The sequence below is a fragment of the Penaeus monodon genome, chromosome 3, assembly GCF_015228065.2.
Source record: "Penaeus monodon isolate SGIC_2016 chromosome 3, NSTDA_Pmon_1, whole genome shotgun sequence".
NCBI classification, from domain to species: Eukaryota; Metazoa; Arthropoda; class Malacostraca; order Decapoda; family Penaeidae; genus Penaeus; species Penaeus monodon.
Genome location: NC_051388.1, coordinates 59355081 through 59370417, shown reverse-complemented (window position 1 = coordinate 59370417; position 15337 = coordinate 59355081). Strand labels below are relative to the sequence as shown.

The 15337-nt window shown below is 37.2% G+C and overlaps 1 protein-coding gene across 1 annotated transcript; it reads right to left on the bottom strand.

The window, feature by feature from the left end:
• Window positions 1-11359: 11359 nt before the first annotated feature.
• LOC119597621 (sodium/potassium-transporting ATPase subunit alpha-like) lies at window positions 11360-13585 on the bottom strand. The gene is made up of 4 exons (XM_037947217.1): window positions 13474-13585; window positions 13176-13361; window positions 11740-12990; window positions 11360-11613 (listed from the first exon to the last, which is right to left on the bottom strand). Exons 2-4 carry the CDS (start codon window positions 13336-13338, stop codon window positions 11375-11377), a joined length of 1653 nt encoding a protein of 550 aa, XP_037803145.1. The 5' UTR covers window positions 13339-13361; window positions 13474-13585; the 3' UTR covers window positions 11360-11374.
• Between the last annotated feature and the right edge of the window lie 1752 nt (window positions 13586-15337).

Sequence of the window (15337 nt, the reverse complement as noted above, 5' to 3'; positions counted from 1 at the left end):
AAAATACATTGATGTTGGTATTATTCCATCTCTTCAGCATGAATAAAGCATGGATAAATGGAAAGAACATAGATGAAAGGAACAGAGTAAATCATTCAAATGTACAGTGAAATAAGTGAAAATGTCAATTATATTTACAGTAGAAAAGCGGCGCAGGGAAAACGATCCCATAGCTCGGTAAGGTTAGGCATTTTTTCAATAAAAGACTCGCGTAAAAAGAAAAGGGGTATGGGGTCGAAAACTAGGATATTACTTGAACACTGTGTTATGGAAAGGAAGCAGAGAAGTGATACCAGTGACAAAACGTGATTAATTGAGCTGATGACATTCTAAAAAAAAAAAAAAAAAAAAATGCATGTTTAAAAAATGATATGAACGCAGTTGCAAAGATCTTCCCCAAGCATTAATAAGTGCAATATACCCAGTTACTCCAAAGGATTTGGGGTAGGGTTGGGTAATGTGCTATTTATCCAAATAAATTTTTAAAATCAGATTCTCTCTCTCCCCTTGCTCTCGCTTTCGCTCTCCGGCTTCAGATACATATGGATGTGAATATTTGTGGATATTTTTGGATGTAAGCATTCATATGAATATGTGTACGTGTAAATGTATCTATGCTGTGGATACACCATTATACAGAAGTGTGGATATCCACATTGCCATATACCAATATCACTGTTATTCATCGTCTTATGGTTACCTTATCCCAAAAAGTATCTCATATTTGACTATAGTAAACCCTAATAATGAAGAGAGGAAAATGAATGAAAATTTCATTATCCAACAGGCCTAAATGGGCACGAGCAGAGATTTGTCCCAGGGGGGCAGAGTATTTCGGTCAAGTTCTTTCCCCGTTGTTTTCTCGCCCATTTTAACATGCCTTTCGTTTATACAAGCCTTTACTTTCTTTTTTAAATCATAATGCTAGTTCATACTCTCCAAATGGTTATTTTTCGAGGGTGAATAAGTTCTGAATATAAGTATTAGTTTGTGTAGCTTCGTAGCGTGAATCGACCGAACTAAAAACTAGCATTACGGCGTTAGCGTGACGTGCGTGACTACTGCAAAAACCATAATCACTTGCCTTTCTCCATACTGAAGTTAGAAACTTAACCGGGACAAATTCTACGGTAAACATCTTAAGAGACATGTCAGGTTTTAGGGCCCTCGTTTCTTTGGATCCTACTCTCAGTTCTTGATGACTGTCCACACTCAAGTAACTGTATACTCGTTCTGGTCAGCACACACCAATATACGGTCAACAGCCTAATTCGATTCTCGTACACAAATCACCAATTTCTCGTTGTCTTCCTTTTCTCTCTATATACTTATAAGACACACAAATATTATGCTTAAAATATTCTAAACGCTGCACCTCTCATGTTTAGATATTCATAATTTGAAACTTCCGACTTTCGTCGCCTCGGGGTAACGTAAGTCTATCTCATTTTCTCCTTTAGTTTGGTATTAAACCTTCATTGTTTTCCATGGATTAATTTTACGACAGAAATTATACTTTGAAATTATCGCATTCTTTTAGACATTTTTTTTTCAATCTACTGTATGCTTTTTTTTCGTGGTCTTCAATAAGACCAGCCCTGAGTGTTGTATCGACCACAAGACACTCATTTCAGCCTTTTTTTTATCTACACATTATAAGCCAAGGGACTTTTATTCTGCTAACGAAATTCCTTTAGTTATCATATTCAGCCCTATTTGCTACGAACGGGGGTTTCATCACTCATTTTTGGGCCCAAAAATATAAATTTACAGCTAGCCCATGGTAATCAACCTGTCTGTGGCTGCTCTAGGTGCCATCACTGTACTCCGCCCATCTGTGGAAGACAAAACTGGCAACTTTGCCCTGGACTCAGGAGTACTCCGATTCGCCAAGTCCCCTTTTGAGAATAAAGTGGTTTAAAGCAATAGGATTATTATACATGATTTTTAAAGGGGTGTCCCCTAAGATGAGCCTTAGTGGGAATCCTGCTAAACTTACACCAGATAACCAAGTAAAAACATCAATATAAGTATTGTGTAAATTGATTTTAGTTTTAAGACACTTGGAATTGAGTGCTCCAGTAATTTGCCTGTTTATTCTTTCCTATAGTTGGACACGCTGTAAATACTTTTGGGTTGGACAACTATTTCGCATTTTCAAGTACTGAAATTTTACTGTTGACTTAATTTTAACTGAGCATTAAGTAGACTGATTATATGTTGCAAGTTCCTATTTAGACTGCACTTAAAAAACTCATTACTTTTCTTTTGTTACATTCTAAGTTCTAATTTTCTTACTATCAGGTGTAAAAAAAAAGGTTTTTAAAAAAATTTCAAACTTTTTAAATTGTTGAATCCAGCACTTGGATTGGTTTCAAAAACCTTAAACTTGTAAAATAAATGATAAAACTGTGACCACTTCTTAAAATTTTCTCTTTTTGAACATGAATCAGAGGCAGGGCAAAAACAAAACTCTCCAAATGTTTGGAAAAACATTTATTTTTCAATATTGAAGGTGTAAGATGCGCACCCAAAAAAGTGCATAGAAGTTCGAGTCCCTTTGAAAAGGAGCTTGGGGCTCCTTCTCTGCCTCCATGAAAACAAAAAAGTTAGTGATAGTGCTGCTTTAAAACAAGATATAGTTCCCTTTGATATTTAATATTCTTACTATTAATTATTATGATATCTGTATCTCCTATGTACAAAGGCCGACCCACAGCTGATGCTTTAGACGAAGCTTGGTTAGGATGACAACGGGAAACCACAGTGAAATTGGCTACCACACTGAATGATAGTGTTTGCTGCAGGCCCACATAAGCAATGGTTCCTTGCTTCCCAAAAATCTCGACAACAAGACCTCCATAAACGGGTAACATACAGTATTATCAAATCATTAGTCTAAAACAATAAGATTCTACACCTGGCAGCTAGATTTCAGCATAGTTTTTGTAGTAAACATAAATCATTTTTGTTCCCATAAAGATGCAGAATGAATGGTTAATATTATAGCCAGCAGTTTTAACCATTTGAAATTCCCATCTATACCAAACTAAATTAATCTGTTTACACCAAAAACTTAGCCTCGACATGACTTGTGGAAGCTGAGCAGGAAACTACAGGGGTTTAGAATGCTCAATTTTGAATAATGAATGCTCTGGATTAACAATGAAGGAAAAGGGCCAGTATTTTGTTTACATCATAATCATGCACTCTTTCTAGTTCATGCGCTCTTTCTAAACGGGCTTCACTCTCAAATAAAAAGCATAAGGTTAGGAGCTATGATTTTTTTTTTTGCGTTCCTAAGAGCTAGTGAAAAACTCTCCTCAAACCTTGCCCGGGCTTCTATAACGAAAGAAAATTGAGTGGGGCAAAGCTGATACTTTAGTGTGGAATTTATGGACCCAATGTGTCACTTTTGAGAGAAAATTTTTAGAACCAAAGCATAGTTTAGGACATATTAAAAAGCAATACATATAAAGGGATCAAATTAAATTACAGTTACTTTTTAGATTAAAATGTATTATCCTCTCAGATTTTACTGCACATAGAAAAAATGTTAATACATACCGAGAAGAAGGAAAACATAAAATAAAACCTAGGCATTGAAACATTTCCCAAACGAACGTGGGATAAGGTTTGAGCATTACAGCTGTAACAACTCGACTCCGAATATGATTATGATCAATTATGAAACATTCTTGCAACTAGGTAGTCTCATGAAGATTGGGGCTGTCTACACACTATCTACACAATATTTTTACACTTGATTTCGCTGCAGTTTGTAGCCATCACACTTCTACTCATGTGCCTAAAATTACACAAATTTAACAGATGAGAACATCCCCAGCACCACTTGTGTAAGAAAGCAAAATTCCTTTTCCCAAAAACTTAAAAGGTAGAACAATGTGGCCATTTTCCAATTGCTGCTTATTTATTTATTTATTATTATTATTATTTTTTTTAGGTTTTTTTTGTTTTTTGTTTACAGCATTCAAAAACATTTTTTTTCCCCCCCCCAAGAGAAACTGCTTTCTCACACCTGCAGTATGAGCATAGTTGACCAGGTTATGTAAACCAGGGTTAAAATTACTTCTGGTGCAGTCTTGAAGTGTGGGTTTTGTCTTTTTTACATCCTTCACCAGGATTCTGTACATTATATATATATATATATATCTGTATGTCACTGTTACTTACTGGAAATTTTAAATATAACAATGGGTAAAGTAGAAACAGCCATAATACATTAATATCCTCAGTAAGTAACAATGAAATACATATGGAATCATGAGAAAACCAAGCCTCTTCTTTTACTAAATATTCTTGGGGTCAACTAAAAATTTAAATTTCCATATTGGGATTTAATAAATTTCCACAAGTAATAGCGACACAAGTGCTGGCTGTGGGAAGTTCACTGATGATGGCAGGTGATGCGAGCCATGCAATCAGTCTTGAGCTCTATAATTCTTGCGCTCACATTAACAGCTTAATAGTAGGTCTCCAGTTCCATCCACCACCAGGGTTCCTACGCGGGATGAAGCGACGTATCTCATCATAGATGAAATAAGGAGGGAGAACGGAAGAGCAGGCAGCCACCAGTAAACCTATGAAAAATAAGGATCGTTGTTTGGACTTTCTGGGCATATATGCTACATATTTTGAAAACTATAAGTTCACAGCTAAATTGACAGCTTGTTTTGCTGCTGCCAAAATGTAGCTACTTACTTCAGGGGGTACATGCGAAGACCCTTGTCCTGCCTGGAGTGTAGGAAGGAAGGCAGCCAAAGTGGTTTCAAAGACGAGACCAAAGTTCAGCACCCAGTTCCTAAAAAGTAATAATGGTCGTAAATATGCTAAAAGAAAACACTCCCACCTAATATCTGGCAAGTAATCATTGTGAAAAATTCGCTGATAAGCTTTTCACTCTGATACTTGCTTAATATAAATTCATTACATTCTCGAGTCTACTACCAAAGCAAGTTTTGCAGAGTTGCTAAGTACTTACTTCAGCCCGGGTGGAAATGGAGTTACGGGGGGTCTTGCAAATGATCAAATCGCCCACTGCCAATCACAATAAGGTGAAGAAGGCGTATGGCGGGTGAAACTCAAGAATCTTAGGGTCGTGGAAGGTCTGTTGGAAAAAGAGTAGAGTTACATGAAAAGTAAAATTTACCATGTTCAAGAGGTCATTCTATTTACCTATCTCGTGCCCTTCCATAATGTAGAGCTATGTCATTCAGTTTTTGTTTCTACATCTTAAAATGGGCGTACAAAAGCACCATCGAATGGACTACACCACACCGAAACTTACCCATTCCTGTCCATAGTGATCCTCCAGATCGTTGATGGCCTTGCTGTCCCAGCGCTCACGGGAAGACCGAACCGATGGGGTGGCGGGAAGCCGTTCTAAAGCCATGATCACGAAATAGGTGAAGAATCCTGCCAGGGCTTGAATCATACCAATCTGACCATAGGCCATTGAGATAAAGCCTGTTGTGTGGGGAATACAACATACATTAAACTCACGAACAAAATGGTAGGGCATATGTTTTACCCCATTATATATAAGAAGAAAGATATCTTTTATAATTTCGTAAAGAAGTTGAACCCCATAAAAATGTAGCTTGCATAACTGGAGGAAATACCAGAGAACTGTGACATACTGTATTCCTGAGTTCTATCTGGAGATTATAGAAAAATTGTGAAATAATGCACATCAATAGTGCTGCTAATATTAATTATATATATGAAGAAGTTAACATTTAAAGATAGTAAATTTGATTTTACTTAAAAAGGTAATACTAAAAGATATTCATATCAACCAAATACCTAATATAAACATTTTGTCATCTGGCGAAAGCCCTTCTGAAATTGCAATATCGCAATTAAAGGCATCTAGCAGTAGGATTGACTTTATCTATGTATAAACCCTATCTACTATAAACAGAGTAATACTTAGGGTTAGTCATAGTATCCGGTAGTGAATAAACCTTAGCTAAGATAAGAATTCTCAAGAAAAATCAGGTTTAGTCTCTATGGGGTATCGGCATAGATAAGATTCCCTTACCCTTTTCTGAGATGCTGTAGATCCTCTATGGTGGTGGAACATTTCATTTTACGAGAAAACAAAACAAGATCATGCATTCATTTTCCTTAGAGTCCATGCATAGGGAACAGATGTTTGTACAAATGTCGGGGGCAAATAACTTTCACAAACTTTTTGAGGTATGGATAAGAGTGCCTTTTCATCCATTACAAAAAGAAAGATACAAACGCAGTGCGAACACAAAACCCTGGAAATTCTTTTCCCAGTTAACTCACAAACATGGTGCATGAAGGACTCCTGTATAAACAAAGCAGGTTTGAAGAAGATACTGACCCAAAATGTAGATATCCTTTACAGTTGGGCCACTAATGATCCAGGACTGGGCAAATCACAAATGATGTAAAATAAATCATTATGTAAACCCGCCTATGTATGGAATGTTACCATTATTTGTTGACATCTCTACTCTGGGCCCACGTCCACATCCTTTTATGATGTGCCACAATGTACATTTTTATAGAAAACTGACTATCAAAAAATGAAGGCTTCAGCAATTCAAACAAACTGTAGTATAGGCTGAGAGCTGGGATTCCATGGATAAGGTATAGATATACATAAACCTAAGCATAAAACTTGACCAACGAGTGTAAGATTAGGTGGTTTCTGTGCAATGTATTGATGCGCCTGTTTGTAAACATAGTCCGAACACATACATTTTCTTGGGGAAAATTCTAAACATCAATTTCAGCTCTCCAATGGGAGCAGTATGCTTCACCTTTTACACCAACCAAACATTCTTGATATACAGTAACAAAGGGGAATGGGCTTGCGAAAAACCTCTTGAATATGGGGGCAGCTCACCTGTAATTGACAAGTTTGTCGGCCACGGGTCTCGTGGTTGGCGCTTCATAATGTCCGATTCTGCAGCCTCTAGCCCAAAAAATGGCCGGGGCCTGCGCATTTTTTGTAAAAAATTTACGGAAAATTAGCGTTGCTCACGGGCATCCAGGAAAGCTTCCATGAGGGTGGTGTGGCGATGAACAATAACTCAGCTGGCCCCTATCAATCGGTGATGTGGTTAGCCCCACACGCCGTGGTGGTTCATAGGTGGGTAAGGGCAAGGCAGGAGCCGTAAAATAGACTAGAACCATCCCTTTTTTCCCCTGTATCAGCATGAAAGGGCCAGTCAGCCTACAACGACCTCTTCCCACAGTGAAGCCACCGACTGGTGTGGCTATGTAGAAAGGATCATACGCATTGCATTTCAACTTCTAGAAGCATCATCTACTTACATTGTAGTCAGACTGAGACAGACACAGACAATTTCCTAATAAAACAGCCCATTTAATAGGAAGCATCTGAGCAGCCGAAATTTCATACTGCTGTTATCGCCGCGTCATTCACGCTAACGGTGCACTTCTACAGTACATGGCTGGAACACAGGACCTATGTATGAACCATAGCAATTTCTGAAAATATCCTTCGAAGCTATTAGAACAGTCTTTGGGCACGGAAAGCATCATGGATGAAGGAGATCAGGATGTAAAAATAAAAAAAGTAAATAAAAAAGAAAGGCAATAGAATATGCACACCATGCCACATAAAGCTCTTTCGAAAACATGCATCAGTTATTCCAACGAAGATTTTTATGTACTCAACAAACTAAAAATTGCAGAATAAGGACTGATATTTCAAAATCCTCACTGCTCTTCAAAAGTAAGGAACAAAAAATTTTTGTAGTCTAAAATTCTATAAAATCACCCCCCCATACAAAATAATTAAAATAAAAGTTCCACCACAGAAAACTTCAAAAAGAGGACCAAATAAATTGGTAAACTGAACGACCTGCCCATAATTCCACAACAAATCTAAATTGTTGGTCAAATCCTATGTTTTGGTCCAACAATTGAGATGAAAACAAACATGCAAGAAAAACGAAAGTGTGAAACCCCCATTACGACAATCCTTGCTCATGAAACCTTCTTTAGAAAGAGAAAAGGTCACGCTTTCAAAATAAAAAGAATTTTCAAAACCCTTATACCACCACCATATTTTCGACAACAAGCTTGTTAGTTTGGATTTCACTAACTCACTTCATTAGAAGAGAAACATGTGAACTTGTTTGTATGCAAATTGCTGCACTTCATACAAACATTACCCCTCGTTTACAACTTGTCGGTGAATGGGTTTCGGGGCTGGCGCTTCATATATCAGACTCAGCTTCTTTATAGGCAAGGGAAATGGCAGGCACCTAATATTAACCAAATAATGAGGTTAAAATAGAATTAAACAATAAAACAAAACAAATTAAATGCAAAACTTAAAACGAACATAAAATGGTAAAACCACTACAATGCTGCAGCTTGCATAACCTGGAATCTAAAAAGCACTTAGAAATAAAAAAATGCAATAAATGTACCAAGATATGAGCTCTGCTCTGTCCTGTTGGGCATGTGCTAGCATTACCAGAAAGTGGTGACAGGCCCTTGAACAGCATAAATTTGTGTGTGGGGATCTCGGGTATAGGCTAAAACATGAACAAATGATTTTGGACCTGATATAACGGTACTCCAGAAGATAGGAATACACAAGCCTCAGTCATCGTGTCCCACAAAAAAGAGTACTTAAGCAAGCTGTGCTTCTTGTTCTAGTTCCTGATTGCTTACACTTTGTCCTTGTATGGTTAGTTTTTTGTAGCAAGCACAGCTGATGCTTGTACATACTCCCGGATCTGCATCCGCTAGAGAACATTCATGCAAGGGTTCGATCACTGAGATTCTCCAGCATCTGGGTTGATTGATCTGATATTAGGGTGTAGGATGGGTATACAGGAAGTGATATGTATAAATAGGGGGAGAGAGAAAGGCAGAGAAAGTGAGAGAGAGAGAGAGAGAGAGAGAGAGAGAACCTGCACACGTTACCTCTCGTTCACAACTTGTCGGTGAACGGATTTCGGTTGACGCTTCATAATATCAGATTCAGCTGCTTTATAGGCAAGGGAAATGGCTGGGACCTGTCATGGCCAGCACAGACAAGAGGCAGACAAAAAAAAACAGATAGAGACCAGATACACACGGGGTGAACTCTTGAGGCACGACACTATGGTGATGAAAATGGCATGCATGGCAGGTCCATACACACAAACACCGCTTGCAACAGGGGCAACCTTCAGGCCTTTTAACTTATATTTTTGGTATAAAGATAAAAAAATGATATGAAATATAGAGACCAGCATGCTTTCATATTAAAATTTAATCCAGGAAAAAAAAATCTATCTATGTGGCCTGAAAAATACACTTTACTGAACACGGCCCAAGTTGTGCGATATGGACGGCTGAGAGTTAGCAAGTCTACACACTCAGCCTGCAGTGGCAGGGTGATCCGTGTGCAAGATGACTTGTGAATGAAATTCATGATAATCCCAGACAGTGTGAAAAACAGTATCAGTTCTGATAAGTGCGATTACTCAATGTGTGGGCAGGGGCATATGTATATAAATATTCTAAGAACTAAATATTTGGGAATATGCTCTAACCAAAAACCTATTTTTTTTCTTCTTCAAAAGTTTGAAATACGTTTTTTAAATTATGTCATCATTATAAAAGTCTTAAATTATCAGACAAAAAAAAAAAAATCACAAAATGTGACTTGCCTCTGGAGGGAAAATTTGAAAAGGAAAAAGTGCATTGCAGTTCTCACAAAAAGAAGCTATTTAGGATTGTTTGGGCCTTTATCCATTAATAGCAATGATCATAATACCGGTAAGGAAAATATTGATTTTTATCATTATTATGAAAAAGAGAAAGGGTAAAAGCGGGGGTAGAAGGGAAGGAAATGGGAAGCAAAGATTTGATGAAAGATTTGAGTCATGTTGCAAAATGCACTTGCATGATTATTATAGAACTGTAGAAATGTATTAAGAGTATTTTTTGTGTGCTTAAGTGTGTGCATACATATGTATAAACAGATTTTTTTTTTTTTTTAATACAAGCATACACATATGACCATTGTGTGTGAATGTGTTTACAATAAAAGGATGTGATTGCCTGATCACAGTGAATGATGAAATTTAGCAAATGGTGGGGCATAGGAGAAAATTTTGAAGTATTAGAATAAGCAACAATGAAGTAAGTAGCTTAAAGTAAAAGTTACTAATTTTTCATAACTTTCACATAATTTATTGGGGATTAAAAAATACTAGCAAGAATCATTCTCATAAACCTGCTTTCAAGTTATAATTTGAAATATAGATAAAATATGAAATAAAAAAAGGGGACAATGCATACTCTTGCTTTTTATCCCCTGCCAGCCCAGTTGGATAAGCCAAGGAGAATTCAGACTGTTGGTCCTTCAACGTCTGGTAATATTAAAAATACCTTACTAATAATGTCCACTCTTCTTTTCTTATTCTTCTCTTCAACATTTTTTTAAAAATGTATAAAAAGAAACATGCAAAACATGGTCTTTTCATATTTGAGACCAAACCTTTTGCCTATTATGAGAAAAATCCCATGGCCAATTTTGCGTGCTAGTAAAAGTGGCAGAGTATGAAATTTGCCATCTTGCAAAAGCTGGATAAAAATTCGTTCCATGTTATCCATTCCTATGCAGCCCTTTTTACCTTTCGTTGACAAGTTTGTCTTTGAATGGATTTCGGGGTATCGTTTCATGATATCACTCTCCGCAGCTTCATAGGCAGTGATATGGCTGGGATCTACCGAGGATGGAAATTGTACAGGGAATGAACTTGTAGGGTGTATAAGAGGCAAATCTAAGGTTTTCCAACTTAATAAAGTTAAGATACTCTACTCTATGATTACGTCTTGCTACTAAGCTTTGGTTGAATATGACTTACAAATCTTACTATACAGAGTAGTTTGCTTTTCAAGAATTACATGGCAATAAATTACTTTACAAGTATACGTTTTTTTCCATCTACAACAGATGTAATATCACCGTTCGACTGCAATACCTCTCATTAACCAATTTGGTCATATATAGGATCTCTGGGGCGCCTCTTCATTATGTCATTTTCTGCTTGTTCATAAGCCAAGGATATAGCTGGCAGCTTGGGAAGAAAAAAATCAATAATTGCTAAAAAATATGCAACAATATGTAACCCTGGGTAATATAGTTTGTATATGAAATGTGGCAAAAGGTTTCTTGGGTCTGGCCATGTGTTTTGATTTTTGAGTGGATCTTATTCTTGAAGTAAAATATTGTTCTGGGGGAGTTTTTAATTAAAAAAAAAAAAGAAGTAAAGTGTCACCCTTCCCTTGAAAGTTGTCTTGGGGATAAAAAGTTGCATAACTTACCATGTCAGTACCCAGATCAATGCAGAGGATGGTCACAGTTCCAAGAGGAAGTGGGACTGAGGCAATCATGAGACAAGAAAGGAGAGATCTCAGGGATGTTAGATGTCAGGGTGTAAGCAATGGATTTCTTCAGGTTGTCGAAAATAAGTCTGCCCTCTTCAACACCAGTGACAATGGAAGCAAAGTTGTCATCCAACAGGATCATGTCAGCAGCTTGCTTGGACACATCAGAACCAGCAATACCCATAGCAACACCTGTAGGAATAAGATTGAATGTAATAACATGAACATTGCAATGTTACAAACCATAAATCAGCATAATTATATTATCAACTATGAATGTCCAACACAGTAGCATCTTTAGTTGCCAAAAATACTAACCAATATCAGCCTTCTTCAGAGCAGGAGAATCATTCACACCATCACCAGTTACAGCCACAATGGCACCCATACGCTGGCAACCTTCTACAATGATCAGTTTCTGTTGTGGGGAGGTACGGGCAAACACGATTTCAGTGTGGTGGAGGAGGACATCATCCAACTGCTCAGATGTCATGTCACGAAGTTCAGAGCCGTGAACTACAGCAGCCTTTGCTTCAGTGGGGTCAACCTCCTTGATAGGAATGTTCAGCCTCTGTGCAATATCCTCAACAGTCTCGTTTCCTTCAGAGATGATACCTACAGACTTGGCAATAGCCTTGGCAGTGATGGGGTGATCACCAGTAACCATGATAACCTTGATACCAGCAGATCTGCACTTTGCTACAGCATCAGGTACAGCAGCACGTGGAGGATCAATCATAGACATCAGACCCACGAAGCGCAGACCATGGACAGGGAAGTTTACAGCATCAGCATCAAAGGGGTATCCATGAGGGTACTTGTCAGTTGGCAGCACATAGTCGCAGAAACCAAGTACACGCTCTCCAAGGCCACCCAATTCAAGGTAGGCATTGTTGAAAGCTTCCTTCATTTCTTCGTCGAGGGCCTTTTCTTCTCCATTGATGTAGATGGTGGAGCAACGTTCCAGGATCCTCTCAGGGGCTCCCTTCATCACAAGAAGGTATCGTGGGTCGTTCTTATCCTCAGTATCGTGAATGGATACTTGGTACTTGTTGGTTGAGTTGAAAGGAATTTCACATACCTTCTTGTTGCGTGCACGCCAGCCCTTTACATCACCAACAGCCAATTCTACGCACTTCAGCAGAGCAGCTTCAGAAGCATCGCCGTTTACTTCACGTTTCAGGATGGGAGTGTTTTCCATGCCACTCTTGAATTCAGCACGGTTACAGAGGGCAGCAATTCTAGACAGAGCCTTCCAGCCTTGTGAGGTCTTGTCATACTGGCAGCCAGACTGATCTTCAGATGTATCAGCCTCAATGATGGTGTTGTCGAACCACATATGTGCTACTGTCATACGATTCTGGGTGAGGGTACCAGTCTTATCAGAGCAAATGGTGGAAGTGGAACCAAGGGTTTCCACAGCTTCCAAGTTCTTTACAAGGCAGTTCTTGGCAGCCATGCGCTTGGCAGTAAGAGTCAAGCACACAGTGACAGTGGCTAGCAGACCCTCAGGCACATTGGCTACAATGATACCAATGAGGAACACAACAGCATCCAACCAATGGTACCCTGAAATTGTGGAGTTTAAAATTAGTATACAAAATTTGAGATCAATTTTAGATCCTTATAAAACATCTTTGAAGAGTAACAGTCATTGAATTTATTGAGTCATATAAAAAATGGGTCAAGTAGAGGGTAATAATCTTTAATGAGACTGAATTTACATTTTTACAACTTTTCAACTGAGAACTTACCAAGGATGAAGGCAATAACGAAGAAGGTCACACCCAAGAACACAGCCACACCAGTAATGATGTGAATGAAATGGGTAATTTCCTTGGCAATGGGGGTTTCACCAGTTTCCAATCCAGATGCCAAACCAGCAATACGACCCATCACAGTGTTGTCACCAATCATGATAACGACACCCTTGCAGGTACCTGAATACAGAAATTAGTGAATACCATAATCAACAGATGTCAGTAAAACAAATGTTATCAAGTTTAGTCAGGAAAGACATGGAATACTATACATAAAACACAAAAAACACACCTTCGACAGCATTGGTGGAGAAGAAAGCCAAGTTCTTGGTCTCAAGGGGATTCTCGGAAGTGTATTCGGATGATCGGCTCTGGGGTTCGGATTCTCCAGTCAGGGAAGAGTTGTCGACCTGTGGCACAAAGGTGAAGTTTATATTACTTGTCATTACCAACACTTTAATATTATGAATTGAATGCTAAAAATCATATTACAACCATTACTACTAATGATGAAACAAAAATTATACAAAACCAGGAACTAACCTTGAAGCCCCTGCTTTCGATGACACGGATATCAGCTGGGATACGATCACCAAACTTGACCTCTACAATGTCTCCTATGCACAGTTCCTCAGCCTGAACATTCTGCTTCTCGCCATCTCGAAGAACAATAGCATACTGATTGAAAGAGAAGAGTATCAATTAGCTTCCTTATCTACAATTAGGGATATTTACCTAGTATTTGTACTCTTAGAATAACACATCATGAAAGTTTTGTAGTTAATGCTTATCAAAATGAATCTCAAGTAGCCTCTTCAATAATATGTACTAAAAATCAAATAACAGTAATTTCCACAAAAAAAAAAAAAAACTGATTATATATATATATATATATATATATATAATATATATAATATATATATATATATATATATATATATATATATATATATATTATATATATTATATATATATATATATATATATATATTCATTCCACCTACTTACCTGAGAAGACCTAAGAATTTAACAGCTTAAGTTTCAACTGCAGTTGTTACAGAAGCCTGATACAAGTTAGTATCTCCTGAGTTTGCATAATGTTGAAACTTTCAGCGGAACAACTAGAACTAATCTAATACTAACTAATCTTACCATGACTCTTTTGTAGACCAAAAGTTTGAAACCACCCTAATCACATACCACCCTTAAATGTATAAACTGTATTTTTCTATTACAATCTTTCAAGTGATACACTGACATCTACTATTTTTTTCAAAGTTCTGTACATGAACAGGTCTTGTTATCATCATCAGATATTCAAATGGTTGAGTATGACCAATATTGTACTGTGGATGTCAGTGTACTTTATAATGCAATCATCAAATTAATGCACACACCAAAATGTTAATGGAAAGGTGGTCAAGAGACTATTGTGTAAAATCTACTAGAACAAAAAAAGGGGAAAAAAAGGTATATATATGCAAGTTACATACATATGTATATATATACAAACACATACACACACACAAACATATACTGTATATACAAAGTATATTACATAATATATACAGTATAGCAGTAATACATGTGTTATATATATGCACACATGTATTACTGCTATACTTGTATATATTATGTAATATACTTTGTATATACAGTATATGTTTGTGTGTGTGTATGTGTTTGTATATATATACATATGTATGTAACTTGCATATATATACCTTTTTTTCCCCTTTTTTTGTTCTAGTAGATTTTACACAATAGTCTCTTGACCACCTTTCCATTAACATTTTGGTGTGTGCATTAATTTGATGATTGCATTATAAAGTACACTGACATCCACAGTACAAATATTGGGTCATACTCAACCATTTGAATATCTGATGATGATAACAAGACCTGTTCATGTACAGAACTTTGAAAAAAATAGTAGATGTCAGTGTATCACTTTGAAAGACTTGTAATAGAAAATAAGTTTATACTAAGGGTGGTATGTGATAGGGTGGTTCAACTTTTGGTCTACAAAGGTCATGGTAGTTAGTTAGTATAGATTAGTTCTAGTGTCCTGCTGAGTTCACATTTATGCAACTCAGATACTAACTTATCAGGCTTTCTGTAAAATGCATGAAACTTAGCTGTTAAAGTTCTATGGT